General features: G+C 40.1%; 1 protein-coding gene across 1 annotated transcript; it reads left to right on the forward strand.

The window, feature by feature from the left end:
- Nucleotides 1-251: 251 nt before the first annotated feature.
- Nucleotides 252-20,132, forward strand: LOC146621111 (arrestin domain-containing protein 3-like). Its single transcript, XM_085367227.1, has 6 exons — nt 252-589; nt 16,565-16,622; nt 17,563-17,710; nt 18,343-18,439; nt 18,971-19,227; nt 19,444-20,132. The coding sequence occupies exons 1-6, from the start codon at nt 334-336 to the stop codon at nt 20,053-20,055; spliced, it is 1,428 nt and encodes a 475-aa protein (XP_085223353.1). The 5' UTR covers nt 252-333; the 3' UTR covers nt 20,056-20,132.
- The last annotated feature ends 844 nt before the right edge of the window (nt 20,133-20,976 follow it).

Raw genomic sequence — 20,976 nt, forward strand, 5'->3', positions numbered from 1 at the left:
AGTTGTTGAAGGATTCCTGAGAAAGTGCGTGTGTGCTAGAGTACCCTGTCAGCGGACCTGTATTTATGAATGAAACTAATGCGCTTTAAAAACAGGGAACAGGGAATCTTCCTCACAATCCAGCTTCCTGTGACCACTCTCTCCGTTCTACAGCGGATGGCAGTAGAGGTCTTCCAGCAGTAACGACCCTCCTGGGCGTGGTCTTCTGCTCACCACAGTTTACGACAAACGCCATAGTGTCTCGGCCAAGGAGTAGCGTGTAGTGGAAACGTTTGTTAAGTAGTAACAGTCTTTTATTTTTTCATATTATTGTGCCTGAACCGCTTTGCTACGATGCCTTCAGTTGAAAGCTTTACTGTCGCATATGACGCAGTGAATGAATTCGTGACTTTTTCGGAGGGAGACACTATAACAGGGACTGTAACTCTGGCCTTATCCAAGGAAACCTCAGTTCAAAGCCTGTTTATCAAGGCGAAAGGGGACGCTAACGTCCGGTGGTCTCAGAAGAGCGGTGACCATACTCATACGTACTCTGCGCACACAAGATATTTCAAACTAAAGGAATTTTTAATCCCAGAGAGCGCCAGCGGTATGTAACACACTTTACAGTCTTCTTGTAAATGTTTGTTTTTGCAATGTATTGTAAATGTATTTGCAAAAAAACAAAACAAAAACCCGACAACGAAACAACAACAAAGAATTAAAGGTATTCAATTAATCTTTAGTGTTGCAAATGTAGAAGGAGCTATCAATTTTTGGCAAAGTAATTAGGCAATTACTTTTACACAGCGCACAAAAACACTGTGACGTCAGACACATTCACACTCACTTTTTTCATCTGCGTAAATAAATCACATGGCTGATGATATGTGCCATGGTGATCCATAAATATGATCACAAGTTTATTTAATTATTTTCAACCCAACAAAACTAATAACAAAAACATGATGCTGATGCTATGAACACTCTACACACATGAGTCAAGATGCAGAAAAACTGCTCACGGAAACGCTGCACACTCCAGTTATCATAGTTATCATAGTTTTCGTTTCCCTCTCTTTTATGAGTTCTCAGACAGATAATGTGTAGCTTGCTCATCAGCTCAGAAGAGACCACAACCTAACATCTAACATTGTTTTCTGAAAACTTCCCCAGACAGTGGCAAAGACTTGCACTTTCATATTCAATTCAGCTTCTCCATCAAGTAGTTTTAGCCGTTTCATACAGGGTTCAGCATATTAGTTTTCACAGGCGTGCTCTATATCTCAACAATGGCTCATATTAGGATGACAGTTTTACCAAACAGGTCAAGTGCCTCTATGCATGTCATTAGTTTAAATATTTACCCATTTTACTTAATCTCATATGTCATTGTACTGAATTTGAGCAACCCTAAGCTTAATGCAGATTACTTTTAACAATTATCCACCTCAATTAAATCTATGGTCTGGAGCACAGGCTGTTGTCGAACAGGGCAAGCTAAAGAATAAACATTTTGTGTCAGCAAGGGGTAGGGGAAAGCCATTCACCAGAGCATATCTTAAGTGCTGCTGATGTGGGCTGGCGTCCTCCACACGCTCTTCAAGGCTGGTGTGTTTTCTGAAAACTTCTAACACTTGAATCTCTTCCATTTATAAGCCTGCGATTAACCGCACGGCTCGGGTCCGCGTGAAACCCGCGCAAGCAAAGCTGATTACACAGCAAGCAAGACACGAAGTAGGCAAAGTTCTTCATGTTTCTCGTGCACGGGAGAGAACCGGACAAACGCCGTTCCTTCGCTTGACCCCAGTTGCTCTCGTCCGCTCCCCCGTAACACTGCTCTTTTATTGAGGTTACATGAATATGCATAGGTTCATTAACATATGACGTCTACATACACACAAAGAGTACCTTGCCTGTGTGTGTGTGTGTGTGTGTGTGTGTGTGTGTGTGACCCCATAAATGACTTCCCTAAACCTGCTGGTCTGGAAGTCCAACAGTTCATCTAAACAAAAGGCACTTAGACTAAAACCTACCATAAAACAATAAGAGAAGGTACGACCTCTCCCATGCTCCCAGAGTGCTCTCTAATGCACACAAAGTTTGCAGACTATTAAGGATCAAACCTCTACCAATCTACAACTAATTATAAAACTCTAAGCATATATAAGTAGATATTTCTAAGCATAAATGACAATCAACAATACAAAACCTAACACTATTTATCGAGGTAAAAAGTCTCATTGACATTAAAGAATCAGAATCAGAAACTTTATTGTCATTGTCATGAGAACAACGAAATTAAGAATGGTCCCCGATCATTGCATCATCCCTAGCAATATCAAAATATAAATAAAACAATAAAATTCAATAAATAAAATAGATAGAATACTTAAAATACTAATAAGATATAACAGTAAAACATTCACATACATTCCCACACACATGCTTCAGACCGTGCATAGATTAACACAAGAGTGGCGTGATGGACATTTTTTTGTAGTATTCAGATGTGTTATTGCAGTTGGATAACAGCTGTGTTTGAGTCTATTAGTCCTTGCTCTGATTGCCCTGTACCGTCTGCCTGAGGGCAACAGTTCGAACAGGGAGTGGCCAGGATGTGAGGTGTCTTTTATGATGTTTTGGGCCTTTTTAAAACAGTGGGCGTTGTGTAGAACTTCCAGTGTGGGGAGAGGGCAGCCAGTGATCTTTTGGGCGGTGTTAATGATCCCTTGGAGTGCTTTCCTCTGAGCCCCTGTGCAGCTAGTGTACCAGATGCATAATGCAGTAAGTTAGAACACTCTCAATGGTGGCTCTGTAGAAGGACACCAGCAGTCTCTGTGTGATGTTATTCCTCCTGAGAATTCTCAGGAAGTACAGTCTCTGTTGGGCCTTTTTCAGCAGCTCGGAGGTGTTCACACTCCAGGAAAGGTTCTCCTCTATATTGACTCCCAGGAAGCGGAAGCTTGCCACCCTTTCTACACAGTCCCCATTTATGAATAGTGGTTGGATCTCTGCCTTTTTCCTTCTGAAGTCTATTATGAGTTCTTTGGTTTTTGAAGTGTTGAGGAGGAGGTTATTGGCCTTACACCATGACGTCAGCTGCTCCACCTCGTCTCTGTACGTAGACTCGTCTCCCTTGGAAATGAGCCCCACCACTGTGGTGTCATCTGCAAATTTCACAAAGATGTTGCTGTGGTGGCGAGGAGTGCAGTCGTGTGTGTAGAGAGAGTAGAGCAGTGGACTGAGCACACAGCCCTGGGGTGAGCCAGTGCTGAGGCTCAGGGCTGAGGATGTGTGATGGCCAACTCTGACTCTGTCTACGGCCCGAGAGGAAGCTATTGATCCACATGCAGGTGCTGTATGGAAGCCCCAGGTCTTGTAGCTTGGCCACCAGTTTGTGTGGAAGGATGGTGTTAAAAGCTGAGCAGTAATCCACGAAGAGCATCCGCACATAGCTACCATGCTCTTCCAGGTGAGTTAATGCAGCATGGAGTGCTGTGGCTACAGCGTCTTCCGTGGATCGGTTTGCTCTGTAGGCAAACTGGTGTGGATCCAGGCTGCGGGGCAGGGCTGCTGTGATGTGTCTGCGGACCAGCTTCTCAAAGCATTTCATTACCACTGGGGTGAGTGCCACCGGTCTGTAGTCATTCAGGCCGGTGATGTGGGGCTTCTTAGGCAAGGGGACTATGGTGGAGGACTTCAGGCAGAGTGGGACAGTCGCCTGTGCGAGGGATTTGTTGAAAATCCTGGTGAAGATCCCAGCCAGCTGTCCTGCACAATCCCTCAATATTCGACCTGGCACACCATCAGGACCCGCCGCCTTCCTCGGGTTAACAGTGTTAAGGTTCAAAATATTGGGGATGGAGACAAGAGAAAAAACCACAATAACAACACTGGTCCGGCCGGGTTGAGTCAAACGATGATTTTAATGAACACACGCGTGGGAGATGGACACTGATGCAGACAGCCTCAAAATCTCAAAATGGTGGAGCATTGCTCAAACTTTTATAGCCTCTGGTGCCTCCACCTTATCATAAAAAGCCTAAACATTCACATGCTCTCTCTCACACAGCGCCTGAGCTACGACCTTGGCTCCCTGTTTATCTGCTCCTGCTGAAATGGGGCAGAAAACTCCAGCACACTCTGTTCTCTTCTACTCAGACAAATTAGACAATAACCTTCTGCGAACAGTATTTCTTATAACTCAGCAATATAATGCATCATAAAACAATATCATTCATTCACAACAAGTCAGCAATTTAATGTAATGCAAATCAGTTTAACTAATGTAATAGTTATCAGCTTCTTCTAATTCAGGAGAATAATGCAAACTAAAACTACATAATAATTCACAATCTTTAATTCGGGGTATAACATGGCATAAAATAATATTAGAATCTAACAATTCCCCCTGATGAGGTCATTAGAATAATGACCTCACTAACACCCTTCAATTCAGTGTGGCCGGGTTCATCTCTTCTCACTCCTGAGGTCCTTTGTCCCCCTGAGGGGCGAACCATATGTGGGATGACCTCTGTGTTTGCGCAATTCAGATGCAAGAAAAACTATGATTCCAACAGTAGCAGGTCCAGATGACACTCTCCTTGTCTCCCACTGCTTTCAGCCTTTATTCTATTGCTGCAGCTACCAGTGTCGTCCAGTTGGGTGATCCTCTGCTCTTAATTCTTCAACCTTAGGGGTTAGACAACCCTTCAGTCGTAACACAGATCAGGGGATTATTCTGCCCCGATTTCAAACAACGATCTGTGTATTCTCCAGAAAAAGGAACAGGAAGGTGTCCCCTTTTTGCCCAAAAGCCTCTCGAACTTCGTTGGTCTGGTGTTCCCGGATTTCCGCCAACCCCTTCATGGTTATTGCTGTGTTTATGGGATCCATCCTTTTGTGGTGACTAGCTGGAGCCCAAACGCCATGACCCTTGGACCCAGTTGATGTCTCGGCAGTCACTGTGTCTGTCTCTGCTACGGAGGATCCTCGCATCTCTGTGACCTCGTCTGGTGTCTGTTCCTTTCTCTGTAAGAGACAGAAAACCAAAACACCCCTCTTCCTAACCCTAATAATCTAATGTTGTTATCTACTGACCTTCTAGTGATTCAGAATTGGTCTAAACATTCAGAATGTCCCAGGGACTTATTCTAATCATATCTTATGTGTGTGTAAGCGTGTTTGCATTTAGCCCTCTGCACTCAAGGCATTTCCTACACTTTATCAGTCCGGACAGTCACGCCGAACGAAGCTTCTGACCTTCAAAAGGCCGAGTGCCAACTCGTTATAAGCACATTTGCAAGGTGTGTCTGAAAATTATTGAAACCCCTCTTTTTAACAAAAGACAAAAAATTAACAAATCTTCTAAACGCTATTCAGTTCATTTCAATGAGTAATGATTAAACATGAAAGTGATAGTTTATGCTTTTTCACTGATTCTCTAAAAGGTCCGTCTTCTCGGACCGCTATTAGCTTAAGCTTTACCATTCCTAAATTATTAAAGACACAAATGAAGTTATAAAATGTTCAAATAATCCTTGTTTGATGTTAAAGCTCAACCTTCCCCCCCTTTTTTGACACATTCCAATGTGTCAAATCAACGGAGCTAGAACATTCAAAAAAAAAAAAGTTAGGCAGCTACAAAGTTTCCCAGACTCTTAAGGTGATCCGCGTGTAACGTTCTGACTCAGGTATTTAATATTTTAATAAATGTCGTTTAATTAACTGCCACTATTTAAACTAACTTTAAAGACATAATTGAAGAAAAGATCACAAAGAATAACATGATATCAGTGTTTTGTAAGCGTGTGCGGCCCTCCATGCTCGAAGCCTTTTCCCTCAATAGATCGCGCTGACTGTAGCTTTTAACCCTTATTAACTTGAGCACAACTCTACAATGAGCAACAAGTTGCAATATGTATAAAATGATCATGGTTACACCTGCAATGAAAAATTATATCATTATCCTAACACCTGTAAATAGAAGATTCATCAGAGGTTACAACAATCACAGGAACACAGATGTTAGTATAAGGTCAAAAGCTTCAATAAATGATCATCGATGCAATGCTTGTTGCATGATTCTCATACAATAATAATGCTGACATTGAAAATAACAGTATAACACCCCCTTTTGTCCCGTTTCACTTGACACCTAAACGTTTATAAATGCCTCTTTAATTCTTGATTTTATTTCCCCCTTTTCTCCCCTTACTGACCACAGCAGGGGGATCTTAGTTTTGAATCAGCCATGAATCCAGCTCACCTGATTCATCAGTGAGCTCCACCATCACTGGCGTCTGACAGGGTGGTGCTGCATACTCTTCCTTTAATGTCACTATTTTCAACCTGTTAATTAGAGTGTTTAAACCTGAAGTCGACTACGTCCACAACAAGTCAATACAGCTGTAAATGTGGCCAATTATCAATCTATTACCAATCAATAACAACAGATAACTTCTATTTTATGCATGCTTTTAATCAACCACTCACCCAGAGGATCTCCAATCCCAGCAAGTTCCTTCTCCTCCTTTAATGAGTCTGTCCTCCTTCCATGCCCTGGTAACCGGTCCATCCAGAGCCATATGATCTCAAATATACATACAACAAGCCAAACCACACCTTGGTCACACCAACCCCTTTCCACCCCCAAGATGTCCAATGCCATCCTAGTATGGACTGTCAAAAGTGGCTTTAACGCTGACTGTCCTGACAATCCATCTCATACTTTTCCTGGTCAGATTTGCCAATCTCTGCACCAGGGTTTTAAACGTTTCGCCATTTTCATTAGGTTTTATTTTTTATTTAGTTTCGACTCCAGATTTTCAATTTTTTGCCAGTTGTAATTAGTTTTTACCAATTCTTTGCTAGTTTAGTCTAGTTTTTATTTTCTGAAAATCCTTAGTTTCAATTTAGTTTTATTTGTGTTTTGCAAAAGTTAAGTGTAACAAAATCTCAGTTCCATCATATCAATCATGCTCTTCTGGTTATCCTTGGGTGTTAAGACTAATAACTATTAACTCTTGCCGCACCGAGTGGTCCTAATTTTGGTTAAAGTTAATTGATAACCTTTTGAAGGCGATTGTTTCACACCTTTATTTAGATGTCCCAGTCCTGTTATCTCGGGATACATCACGCTGCCTTATCTGGGGTTAGCTGTTTTCTTGGGATGCGAGTTAAGTGGGTGAGCTCTAAAAAGAGGGGGAGTGTGCTCCCCCTGATGAGGTCTTCTAGGTAAGCTAGGTTAACCTTCTTGTGTGAGCTTTTCAAGTGCACTTTTAAGGTTTGTGGGATTTTTTGTTTTATAAATGTCCTTCAAGACCCCCTGATGGCCCAGTAATTCATTTTTGCGCACTGTAGTACACATTTAGTTTTTTGCTTGTAGCTCTCATACTCTACTTGCCACTCCTCTAAGTCCTGATGTTTCTTAGAGAGGACAACAGAACCTTTAAAATTATATCCCATGTGTGGGGGTGTGGCCTTGCCAATTGTTTTTCCCACCTTTTCAAAATGGCTGGCGTGCCCACAAGCACATTTTATGGAAGAAAGAAAGGTAAGCTTGATATTTACAATTAAAATGTTTTGTTAAACTCAGATTTTTATTTTATTCAAAAAATAAACATCTAGTAAATAATTTCAGGGGTCTTTAAGAATTAGGCTCATTTACTTTCACAGGGAACATGACTAATTTATTAATGTGTGCTCTACACATTGGGACTTTATATTTATATTTATTTCACTTTTTCCTAATACCCAACTTTTGACCAAGGCGGAGAGAATTCTTAACACAATTATTAAGGGAGATTCAAACATAGATTTTTCAAAATATGAGAGGGTCAGGACCCACTAGAAGCCACACAAAGATTATCGAGATGCAGTGGCAGATGTAATAGAGAAAGACACAGGGCCACCTGAAATCTGTCATCCTATCTGGTGCAAAACCAACATGTAGTAGAATCTGGAATTTTGATTTTGAGTTAAAAATAAAATATGGGTAAAATGCAGAAATCTTTTCCAGTAAAGTAAAAGATAAGAGTCGCAATTATAGTTGAATCCATAACACCTAATTGTTTCTACGAGATCACGTCGTTGCTGAGAGTTATCAGTGATCTCAATGTGTGAAAAGAACTCACAGTATCTGGGGTTTAAGCTCCTCTTAGCTGAGAACCCTGGGGCAAACATGTGAACAAAACCTGAATAATACCAGTAATAAAGACTTCTCTCCAAAGATCAATAAAGGGAAGCCCCAATCTGATGAGAGTCTAGCAAAATATAGTTCACTCCACTTGCCTGAAATGGTTAGCAGTCCAAGGCATTTCAGTTGTAGAATGATTGGGTGCAACAATGAAACAGATGTGAGATGAGGGAAGTGCCAAATGTTCCTTTGTGTCTCCAAATAAAATCAGTACTTCCTCAGATTTCCTAAATAAATTGACTTTTGTGAAATAGAAAGTTCAGTGCCATCACTTATTCCTAAACCAATAGTTTACAGCTAGTGAAGTGTCAGTGACTTCTGGGTTGGTCCCTGATCTTCATCTTATGAGATTGTTATTTTAATAACACTTGATTTATTTAAAAGAAAAAAGAAAAAAGAAAAAACGAAAACATTTCTCCCTGTTTTTTCTTCTCTGGGTCTCAGGAGGACATTATGTCCCTCTCCACTACAAGACTCTTGTCATGTCTACAAAACAGTCATATTAAAATCATCCTCAATTCTATTCTGGCGCTGTCTCCCGACTTTTCCTGACCTGATTCTGCGCGTGGACGGAGCAGCAACACAGACGACTCGACTAACGTACTACCTTAATTTCACTACAGCAGGGCACGCACACATCAATGCAACCAAACACATTTTGCTATAATTCTAGTTAATTTTAGTTAGTTTTGTGAACATTCAGTACAGTTTTAGTTAGTATTTCTTTTTTTTGATTTTATTACCGTTAACGCAAATTTTTCCACTTCTACTTTTCGTTATTTCATTTGTTGTCTTTAATAATAATAATCTCCTCTGCACCCTTGAATAAACACCATTAACATGATCAACCTTTTGCTGCTTGTTATTTCACCATCTTATTGAATCAAATACTTCATGCTTATGTGGTTTACGACATTATATTTATCTAAATCTCCACTTTGTGTCTAAATGTTTGAAGAATTTTTGAGGGTCAAATTTTGAGAATTTGACCCTAAGTGAAAGTTATGGCGTTATCACCCCCTTTGGGGATTACCTTTTTCCAGTTTTGATGATATTCCTCCCCGTTCTTTTTTTTTTTTTTTTTTTTTTTTTTGCAAGTACCCCTCCTCGGTGGCAAGAAACTGTTGGTGTGATCCAGCGGGTGCTGTAAAAACAATAGCTCAGGACAGAACAGTCACCAGTCATGTACTTCATTCAAAATTAACAAATATCAAGCTTCATATTGATCCTCTGAGTGTAATGGTACATTCTAATTTGCACTTCTCAAACCTAAAACAATATTTTCTTTATTTTACTCTTGTTCTTGTGCAGCACCACCCCTCAGCACATGCCCCTGTTATTTTATCTTACTTTTAAATTGTTGACTACTTCAAGAGAGCGCCCAAAAGACGGGGACCAGTGTTTATCCTTACATATCTCCATTTTGAGTGTGGCTGTCTATCATTCCCCTATTATTCATAGACCTCGGTGGAGGGTTTTTTGTTTGTTTTTTCTTTATACAATTAATTGACTCTTTACAGTGACCCACTATGGTTAATAATAACATGCTCAGTCATGAGTGGAATCAAACCTTTTCTTCACTTTAGCATTTAATATTCCCAACAATATAATGTGATACCTTAATTAAAACACAGCTACTAAAACACACTTTTCTTAATGCAAACATCAGTAACTCAAAATTAGCAACCAAAGGGTTCAGTCTGCAGTTCACACTGCTGTGAAGCTACAGCTCTTTAGTCTCTGTCATCCTTCTGTTCTTGCAAAAACAAAACATCCACCCTTCTTTTACAGGCTGGGTGAATTGTCTGTGGACATTCAATAATCCTAAAGTCAGCACCGTTTTTGTCTCAGTATCAAGTCAGTTAAACTTTTAGTCGTCAGTCATATGCATACATCCACACACATTCATACCAGAAGTTGCTGATAATGGAGTCTCACGCGCAGCCTATTCGAGGCTCCATCACCAGCAAGATGACGTCATCATTTTAAAGGAAACAGCTCCTTGTTTGTTTTTCCTTCTTTGGACTGGATTGACTCGCTGCAATCCTTTTAGGCTTCAGGATCAGTGTCCCATATAAGTGAATTTTCTCCCAAGCTCATTATAATCATGGAGAAAAAATACTTTGCGACTGTTTTCAATAAGAATATTTTATAGCGCTTTAAAGTTCAATCTCTCAGGCCTGGATTAAAGAGCTGATTTGTTAAATCAGGAACTCACAAAATACCAAAATATCACCACCGGTGGATCACACCTCTCAGATGTTCTTATCTCAGTGCACTGTAACAAAAGCAAAAACAAACGTAAACAATAAAACACTCATATAATAACAGATACTGGGGCCCATTGCAAACATGTCCAAAGTTCAAACCATCTTTCTCTCTCTTAGAGAAAGAGAACAATCCAAACCTCACTGATAGAATCAACCTAGTGTCAAACAAAACCCAAAAATCAACCAAAACTTCACACACTATATTGTGTAGGCCTACAGGCACCGTAACTCCTTTTTTTTCCACTGACAAAGACATGTTGGATTGACTTGATTCAATAGTAGACACTGGTTACACACAAATGTTTTGCTTTGGCGGAAACTTAAACAACTGAGTCAAATCAACACAACCTTTTGATATTCTCTCCGAAATAAAACTCACATCATTCACTCATCATTTTCACTCTGTACCACTGCTCCTTATCAGGCTGTGTGAAGCACAGTACACAATTCAGTGGAGGCCTCAAGCCATAAACAGACATCACGCACAGACATTGTTTTCACAACCAAACTACTTTAAACCTTGTCCCCTAAATCTACACAGATGCCCTCTGTGTGGCATGAAATGCATTTAACCAATAAACAATCAATGGCTTCTTATTGTTGTCACCGACTCCATATTCGGATGTTTGTGTGCAGCATTTGTTAGTAAAGCATTCTTCATTGCATCAGCGTGTGTGTGTGTATCACTCTTTATTGCACAAGCTTGTAGATGTGTGTGTGTGTGTGGATCACTTCTCAGTGAATTGAATTAGCATATTGATTTTTTGCAGGTGTGTGTGTCATTTCTCACTCAATCAACGAGTGCATATGTTCGTATGTGTTTCTCTTCATTCTGAGTCAGTGCATGTAGATGTGTGTGTTTGTGTGGGTGTCTGTGTTCATCACTTTCCTGTTCTGGTGTTCTGGGTAAACCACGGCCTGAAGCGTGCCCTGGGGTCCTGCCCTCCTCCTTTTCAGTCCGTTTGCATCCGTTGGTGCTGCTGCTCAAAGTTCTGTCCATACTGGTTCTGGCCCCAATTGAGGCAGTGCTTTTCTCCAGTATCCTGCATCTTCTCCTTATTCCACTCCTCCTTAGCTTGACCCTTTTGCTTCTGTAGCTCCTTCAGGGTTTTATTCTGCAGCTCAATCGTCTGGATGTCAGTGTCAAGCTCCAGTCTACGCTGCTGCTCCAGCTCTTCCTGTTTCTCCCAGCCAAGTCAAGATTTTGTTCAGGTCAAAGTTCAGCTGCTGTCACTGCTTCTCGTTCTGCTTTGTTCTCATCTCCTTGCTGAGGTCCTGAGGCTGATTTCAAGTCGTGTGTCTGGGACTCCAAGTCTGATGGGTTCGATAATCAGCCAGCTCCTCCTGAGCCATGCTCAGTTTTCTGCTCTGATGCCTTGAGCTCTTACTGAGGGGCAGAAACCTCACAATCTTTTCCGTCCACTTCAGATTGAAGTACATCGATGTTTTCCTTGCTTTGCTCCACGTCCTTTTGCGGCTCTGCTGTTCGGCTCTTCTCAGAGGTCAGCTCCTGGCCGAGCCCCGACATCTGTGCCTTCAGCTTATTTTCTCCTGGTGTTTTGTCCATTCTGAGGTGCCTCCTGACCTCAGTTACTCCTCCTGTTTCTGGCACGCCCTTTTTGCTGTCCGATGGTCATTGTTGGTCCGTCACTGTCCTGCACAGTTTTAATGCAGAGTTGTTAAGGTCAGCATGGTTTTGCTCGGCCTCACTTTTCATCTGGGCTTAATGGGCGTCTCGTCACAGCTCTGTCAGCTGAAGCTGTCTTTTTCCATATGGCAAGAATGTAAAGAGTGTGTGAGAGGGGTGTGTCCAATCAGGCACAATGCTGGTGGCTTTGCGAGTGCCTCGTTTTCCAAATCCAGATGTTTATTTGTCACGTACACAGCAACAGAGAGAACAGTCTGTTGTTGGGATGGCTGAGGTCCTTCACGATCTTCCTGGTCTTGGTCCAGCACCGCCTGCTGTAGATTGAGTGCAGGTCAGGGTGCTCGGAGCGGATGGTGCGCTCAGCTGATTGCACAACCCTCTGTAGAGCTTGTCTGTCCGGCATGGTGCTGTTCCCGAACCTGACAGTGATATAGCTGCTCAGGATGCTCTCAATAGTTCCTTTATATAAGGTGGTCAGAATCGGTGGTGGGAGCCGGGCCTTTCTCAGTCTTCTCAGAAAGAAAAGACGCTGACAGAAATCTCCCCGTGTAGTGAAACGGGCCTTGGATTACCGCTCTCCGTTTCTGCTGCATGAGATCATTTTCCTGCAGCACTGTTGACATTTTCAAGTTGTTGTTGCGGGTTCAGCTGCTTTAGCATTTGGTCAGGGTCACATCAAAGATGGTAGAGGAGAGAGCAAAGATGGTAGAGGGGAGAGCAGGAGTCCAGGGTCAGCCTCGGCTTTTCCGGGCCGACAAAGCAGCCTGTAATCAAGCATAAAGAGAAAAAACAAAACAAAACAAAAACAAATGAACAGGAAAATGATGTTGTATTGGCTGTGTTATTCAGAGGGGGAGAAACAACGGGACCAGGCCCTGTGTCAGCCTTCTCTCCCCCTTTTTTTTGTTTTTTCTCTCCATATAATCCACTCATGGCCCACTAAGCTGACAGGACAACACAGGTACATGTTAAAATTCTTAAGATCATGTTTAAAAGCACAAAAATTGGAATTTGCTTTCATTTAGCAATCACTTGTATTAATCAATCAACAGAAAACATGTCACAATTTGACTTTTATTAACCACTAAATTTGTCGTGTTATCACTGGTTGTGATTTTTTTTTTTTTTTTTTTGAAGTTAAGTTGTTGTCCTGCAACCCAGAGGGTTTATTTGTTAGTAGTGGATAAACTTTATTATTTAACGGCGGGTGTATGTTAAGTTTCACTGCTTTACTTGCTGGAAAATCTTCACGTGTTCATGGGTGTAAGCTGTTTCTTCATTGCGTGTATGTGTGTTTGTAGATGGGCTAATTTAACGTTTTTTCTCAAACGAGGCATTTCTCTAACATGTGCCTCTCTCTCACATTTCTCTGCTTGTGTGTGTTTTTGTTTCACCTTCTTGTTGTGATGCTCCAGGCGCCTTCCCAACCTCCACAAGTCTGTTGGCCGCAATTTTATGTGTAAAAACTTCTCTTAACTTCTCCTTTAATTCTCTGCTAGCTGCTGTCTTTTCCACAGCTGCTGATCCTTGCTGAATTTGGTTTCCATTACTATAATTTGCTTCGGCCGCTGTGCTTGTGGGGGCAGTTGGTCCAGCCCCGTAGCCACCTGTATCAACACACTGAGAGATTTATTTAATATCATTTTCATCACTGTTAAATAGACCAGCAGGCAAGACGCCCACCTTTGCACTGCAGACTACATGCCAGTCTCCCAACACACTCCTCTCTGAGTTTCCGCTTTAAAATCCAACATCATTCACACCCTAGTCATTCAACACCTTATTTGTAGTATCATAATCAGCAAAATCAGCGTTTTACTTACAGGCATGTATCATTGTTTGCAAATCAAAATTATAAAACTCAAAAACACGCTAAACAGCAACAAAAGTCCTCTGTGCGCGTCACCGCTCATTTGCATGTTCACACACCGTCTAAAAATAGCTCGCAGCGCTGCAGTGCGCTGTCGTCACACACAGGGTCACACAAAGCTCAGACAAAACTCTTTTATTTTATATTACAAAGACGTCTTATATTTACAATCACTGACAGGCCTGACAGATTCAGCACCTAACAAATTTCGACAAATTTAAGTTAACGGGTCCAACCGAAGAAAGCTTCACTTTTTTGTAATCAATTAACCAGTATCTGTTTCCTCCAGAACAGCCTATGGCCTGATTTCTAAAGTCCCTAACTCAATTTAACTTTGTCCAAACAAGCACATGACACCGTTTTAAACGATGAGGAGACTCTGTAACTCCTAGCTTATTTCAGGATGCCCTGTACCCCACAGATAAGCCAAACTGAACTAACCCTGTTCGCCGACAGGTCAAAGCCGCGCGTCCACGACCAGGAGGGGGCATAACCCCCGGGCTATGTGCTTCTTAGCATCTTCCAGTGCCGTCCTATAATAATTTTCACCTAACCGATTTTTGACAAATTTTACCATGCCAATTAAACAGTATCTGTTACCTCCAGAACAGTTTCTGACCTAATTTGTAAAACTATTAACCAGTCTCTGTTTCCTCCAGAACAGTTTCTGTCCTAATTTCCCTACCAAACTACCTGAGCCTTCAGCTCAATATCCAGGGACTCAAACCCAACATTATATCTGTTACCTCCAGAACAGTTTCATATTTCTTCAACTTCATTAAACATTCTTAAGCAACTTTAACTGCATAACACACAGTGATTCTCATCAAAATCAAAACAGACACTCTACCAGTAATTTCAGTGAGTAGACTTTAATTTAGTCATATCCAATTTGGCACACTTTGGAAATAATTCAACAGGTAGTGCCTTACCTTTAGATAAGCCGGCTTTTGTCCACTCACATCAGACCACTGGCTCGTGCCTGTCCGTTCGACAACCTCGGACGTCCAAACTTTTAAATTCCACCCCAATACCACAGGACGAGCCCCCAAGCTGTTAAGGTTCAAAATATTGGGGATGGAGACAAGAGAAAAAACCACAATAACAACACTGGTCCGGCCGGGTTGAGTCAAACGATGATTTTAATGAACACACGCGTGGGAGATGGACACTGATGCAGACAGCCTCAAAATCTCAAAATGGTGGAGCATTGCTCAAACTTTTATAGCCTCTGGTGCCTCCACCTTATCATAAAAAGCCTAAACATTCACATGCTCTCTCTCACACAGCGCCTGAGCTACGACCTTGGCTCCCTGTTTATCTGCTCCTGCTGAAATGGGGCAGAAAACTCCAGCACACTCTGTTCTCTTCTACTCAGACAAATTAGACAATAACCTTCTGCGAACAGTATTTCTTATAACTCAGCAATATAATGCATCATAAAACAATATCATTCATTCACAACAAGTCAGCAATTTAATGTAATGCAAATCAGTTTAACTAATGTAATAGTTATCAGCTTCTTCTAATTCAGGAGAATAATGCAAACTAAAACTACATAATAATTCACAATCTTTAATTCGGGGTATAACATGGCATAAAATAATATTAGAATCTAACAACAGCCAAGATGTATTTTTAACATAGTTAACTTTTAACTGTGTATTTATTGGCATTTATTAGTCTTTATTAGTATTCATAGTATATTTGGTGTATATTTGGTGTGTTCTTGGATACTGCTGGATTTTGAGAAATTTCCCCTGGCGATGAATGTATTTTTTTTTCTTTCTCTTCTTTGCAAAAAAATATAACATTTCAAAGACACGTTTCTCAAACAGAATACACGTGAATGGGAAACAAAACATGTTATATTAAATACTTTTATATTTAATTGTTAGTGTTGAAGTTCTAATTTATAATTTAATAAATGTAATAATAATAATGTGTGTTCTGTGAAGAAAGTTCAAGTGACTCAAAAGAAATGGGTTGATTATACTTTAGAAAAAACAGCAAGTACAATAATGCACATGTAAAAAATCTGTGCTTTCCTTATTTTCTATATAAATCCTGTTAACTACAGTCTATTTATCAATATATTACACGTTTAAAAAAAAATCACACACACACACACACACACACACACACACAGGACACCTGTTCTTAAGCATACCTTTCTTTTGTACTTTGGGGACAAACCTACTATCAACTTAACACTTAAACATTCATCTGTTTTTTTTGCTTGTTTTTATTTTACATAATTTTGTGTATATTTAACATTTTGAAATATAATTTCGATACAGAAACATGAGCGTTTAAGCATGTTAGTTGGTCAAACTGGAGTCATAGACTGTATTAGAAGCCCAATATAGAATCTTTATTTACAATCAGCAGCTACAAAAAGCATCTAATTTCTCCTTTTTTTGTCTCTTTATTCGTGGTTAAAGCAGACTGCAAAGTGTCTAAGTAAATTACAGGAGTCACAGGAATGTAGAGGACAAAACTTGTAATACTAAAGTGCAGTAGAAAAGTATTGAATAGTAATTGTTATGTACCTGTATTTGAAAATTTTACAATACTTCATTTTCCTTCATTTTCAGAAACGGTTTTGCCCCAAGGGATTCATGTCTACAGATTCAGTTTCCAAATACCACCAGGGTAAGTACAGTTAGTCAGCTGACCAAAACAATGGTTTGAATTTACACTTTAACAGTGATTCGAACAAACACAAAAAGTGGATCAATAAAATAGCAGCAACTCAGGGCATTTAGGCATGTAGATATGGTTAAGACGATGTGTTGAAGTTTGAACTTAGTGTCAGAATGGCGAAGAAAGATGAGTTAAGTGAATTTAAATGTGGCATCTTTGTTTGTCCCAGAGTATTTTTTCAGTATCTACTGAGTTTTTCTTACACAACATCTCTAGGGTTTACAGCGTAAATATCCAGTTAGCAGCTGTTGTCTAAGTGAAAATTGCTCATGTCAAGTCAGAAGAGAATGAAAAGGCTGCTTTGAGCTGATATGAAAAGTAACTCAAAAATCACTCATTACAACAAGCGTATAAGTAGAATATCTGAATGTACAGCACGTTGAACTTTGAAGTAGATGGGCTACAGCAGCAGAAACCACACCTATCAACTGAGAATTCATCCTTCTTTAGCAACATTTCATGCTGCTGCTGCTGGTGTAATGGCTTGAGGGATATTTTCTTGGCACACTTTGGAACCCTTAGCTTGAGCTGACAATCATTAGAGGCTACTTGAGTATTGTGGCTGGCCATATCCATCCGTTTATAACCACATTGCTGTTTCCAGCTTTGTGAGATACCATGTCACAAAGCTCATATCGTCTCAACCTGGTTTCTTGAACATTATGAGTTCACTATAGCATAATGGACCAAAATCTCCAAGGAATAATCCCAGCATGTTGTTGAATCTGTGCCACAAAGAACTGAGGCAGTTCTGAAAACAAAAGGGGTTCAAACCATCACAAGTAAGGTGTACTTCATAACTTGACTGCTGAATGTGTACATGCGTTGGAAACATGATGTTATTTCACTTGACATTGCATAACTTAAAGTCTGCTGTTTCCCTACACAGAAGCATGCCTTCATTCTTCAGAGGGACTCATGGAAAAATTGTCTACAAGCTAGAAGCAAAACTGTTAAGGAGCTGGAGGATGAACAGTACAGCAGAGAAGGAGATCAAATTTGTCTCCAAATGTGTTCCAAACCTTCATTCTCTGATGGTGTGTACAGTACTTAAAAATACATTCAGCCATCTTTGATATGTTGTGTATTCTCCCGCTACGTGGTATGCACTCAGTGCCAACCGTCCTTCTTGTACACGTAGCACTTCTTGGGGGGTTCATATACGAGAAAAACAATGGTTGTTTCAAATAATGGCCATTATTGGCCAGATAATTCTACTTTCATTTGTTCAAGGTAGGCGATACAGCTCTGAGAACTATCCACGAACACACTGTAATGGAGGTGAAATGTTTCCCAGCAGAAATGTTAACAATCCAAAAGACTCAGCTCTAATTATTAACAGTAATGACCGGTGCATTCCGTTTAAAGTGTTACCTGGTTGATCCAGCTCCATCAGTTAAAGCAGTGACAGGTGAAACGAATAGAATTGATAATCTTGTCATAATGCAGTGCTGCTATCCTTGTAATACACACCAACGTACCATAACCATGCTAAAGACCCAGCATATGCCTTCAGCAAGGCAATCCCGATAGCAGTGGTCTCCCCACAGCAGGATAATATGCCCTGCCCCACAAGAAAGAGGTTTATACCCAGGCCCCCAAAACACCAACTGTCTTCTGCTTTCTGCCAGGCCTCTTAGGACTGTTTTGCTTGTTTATTCCACTGTAGTCACCGCAAGTTGGTTCAACGAACAAAAAGATGGGTTTTTTCTCAAAAGGACACGTACACATGGATGTAACTGTGGACAGGATCGGTTACGCAGCAGGTATTAAAATTTCTTTTCAAATGTTGTAGGTCTCAATTCGTTTTATACTCTTTTCTCATTATACCAAAAAATATTTTCGTGTGGTTGAACATAGGCAGAGTTCAATAAATTAGCTAATAATGGAGGATGCAAAAAGACTATTGAGATCATAGTTGACAAACTTTTCATTCCCATAATGTAGAAACTATCCAATTTATTGGCATCTTGTAAGTAAAGAGATATTAATATGTTATCTGCTTTATTTAATGTATTTTGTCCATTCCAGTGCCCCAAAGGCCAACTTGATCATTTGGCATCCAGGGAAACCTATTTGCCACAGTGTTAATACAACTGCAAGTTAAGCCTGTACTCTTAAGAAATAAGAAATCTAGGGATGTTGCCTACCTTGCACTTTCAGAAATTCCTTTCCAATAGTTTGACTTTAAGTAATAGGTGTTGTGACTTTCTGGTGTATATTAGACAATGGCACTTTAGTCAACTGAAAAATGTAAAGACAATTGTATTTAAAATCTTCTTTTTTTTTTTTTACAGGTGAAACAATAGTGGTTCTTGCTAAAGTTGACAATTCTTCATCCAGTGACATGACACCGAAATTTAGCTTAATACAGAAAGTCGTGTACCATGCCAATGGCAGAACCAAACATGAGAATACAGTTTGTCATAAAGTTGCTGACAACTGTATTAAACCAAAAACACGGAAGGAGCTCAGATGTAAAATAAAGATTCCTAGTGATTACATGCTGACAATCCAGAACTGTGATATTATCTCAGTGGAATACTGTTTAAAGGTATGTAGTACTGTATCCTAAAGCAAAACTTGAATTTTTGTGGGAACCGATATTATGATTTATGCATGACAGAGCCATTTGTAATTAACTGTGTGAACAGCAATGAATATCATTGAGGAAGTGGCGTTCAGATGTTCTCTTGTTGCTTTTCCAGTGTAAAAATAAAAGCATCATGTACTAATGAGACAGATTTACAAATATTTTTCTTTCTCCTAGGTATATCTGGACATCAGCTTTGCTTTTGATCCAGAGATTCTGTGCCCAGTGGTCATTTTACCTCCTGGCTTGGCTCCTGGCTGTCTGAGTAATATAAATGTAGGTCCCTATCCAACAGGTGCTATTGGGGGTCCAAGCAACAGTGACTTCCCTCCCCCCACAATGCCCATGGGCCTTCAATCTATGTCTCCACATTCAGGCAGTTATGGATATCCAGGAGTCCAAAGCTATTCAGCACCACCACCACCTATATACCCAAATAACCCTGCTGTATATGGTGGACCAGCGGGTGTGCAAACTTCTCAGCCAACACACATGTTTGGAAGCTACAATAACCCAGTGCCACAGGTGCCTTCGCCATATGGAACTCCATTTTCATCTTCATTATCTTCTGTCCTGCACCCGCCACCACCCCCAACACCACCCCAACAATTTCACCAACCCCCATCTACCCTTGAGAGCCAGCCATCTCCTTCTATTCAATCTCCAGTACCTCCTGCGTACAACATGCTGCCTTCTGCACCAGTGATGAATGTAGACTTCCTGTCTCAGTCAGATGGAGCTCCTCCATCATACTCACTCCTTTTCCCAGACAAATCTGATGCAAAATAACTGACTAAATGCTAAATGGTCAATTAGTGAGTTATTTAGTTATAAACTAAACCTGTGTAGGTACAGATTTGACATTAGACCACCCCTATTATGTCTTGAACTATTTTTTATTAAAATGAAATTGTTAATGTATGCAGTATTTATCATTTAGTCACCTATATACTGGACTTTATATACTGGGCATAAATAAGACTTTTGCACTGCATGTGATTTAATGAGCAGGTCAGGTCGCTCATTAACTTTGTACAGCTACTTATGCCTTAATTATCATGGTGCACTGTATTTTGCATTGTTCAAAGTGCCCTTTTCAGTATTAATATCTACCTCACTGCTCTATTTAGTAGGGGTGGGGGAAAAAATCGATACTGTGTAGTATCGTGATATTTTGTTTGCTAATAATGTATCGATACAGGGACAGCAGAAATCGATATTTTGTTACAAAAAAAGTTTTTGTGGACTGGACTGACTTCAGAGCATGTTGATCCTTTTTCTGAGCAAGAATCCTGACATTCCTTCACTGTCCAAATGTGTTTAACTTTTTTTTTTGACAGCAATAAACATGACAGTTTACTGATTTTAATGTAAGACATGTTTTATTTTAATTAAGTTTAAAACTTTTTTATTTAATGTAAAATTATATTTTGTTTTAATTTACTTTCAAATTCTTCAGTTGCTGAATGGGCTGCATAGTTTTCATAAATTACATAGTTTAGAATAGTTATAATTGTACCAGATGGTTGCATTCAGTTAAGTTGGACTAGACTGTAATACAAACCGTTCAGTTTGTCAACAATAAAACTGACTGAAATGAGAGAAGGACTGAGTGCGAGACTTTGATATTAGATAAATGAATATTGATAAAGTTTACCTTTATGTACAGAATCTGAATATCGCAAAATATTTTAAAAAATTGCAATAATA

Source organism: Diplotaxodon limnothrissa, linkage group LG12 (assembly GCF_057381915.1).
Source record: "Diplotaxodon limnothrissa isolate DT_005_m linkage group LG12, D_limnothrissa_male_GT1.1, whole genome shotgun sequence".
Lineage (NCBI taxonomy): Eukaryota > Metazoa > Chordata > Actinopteri > Cichliformes > Cichlidae > Diplotaxodon > Diplotaxodon limnothrissa.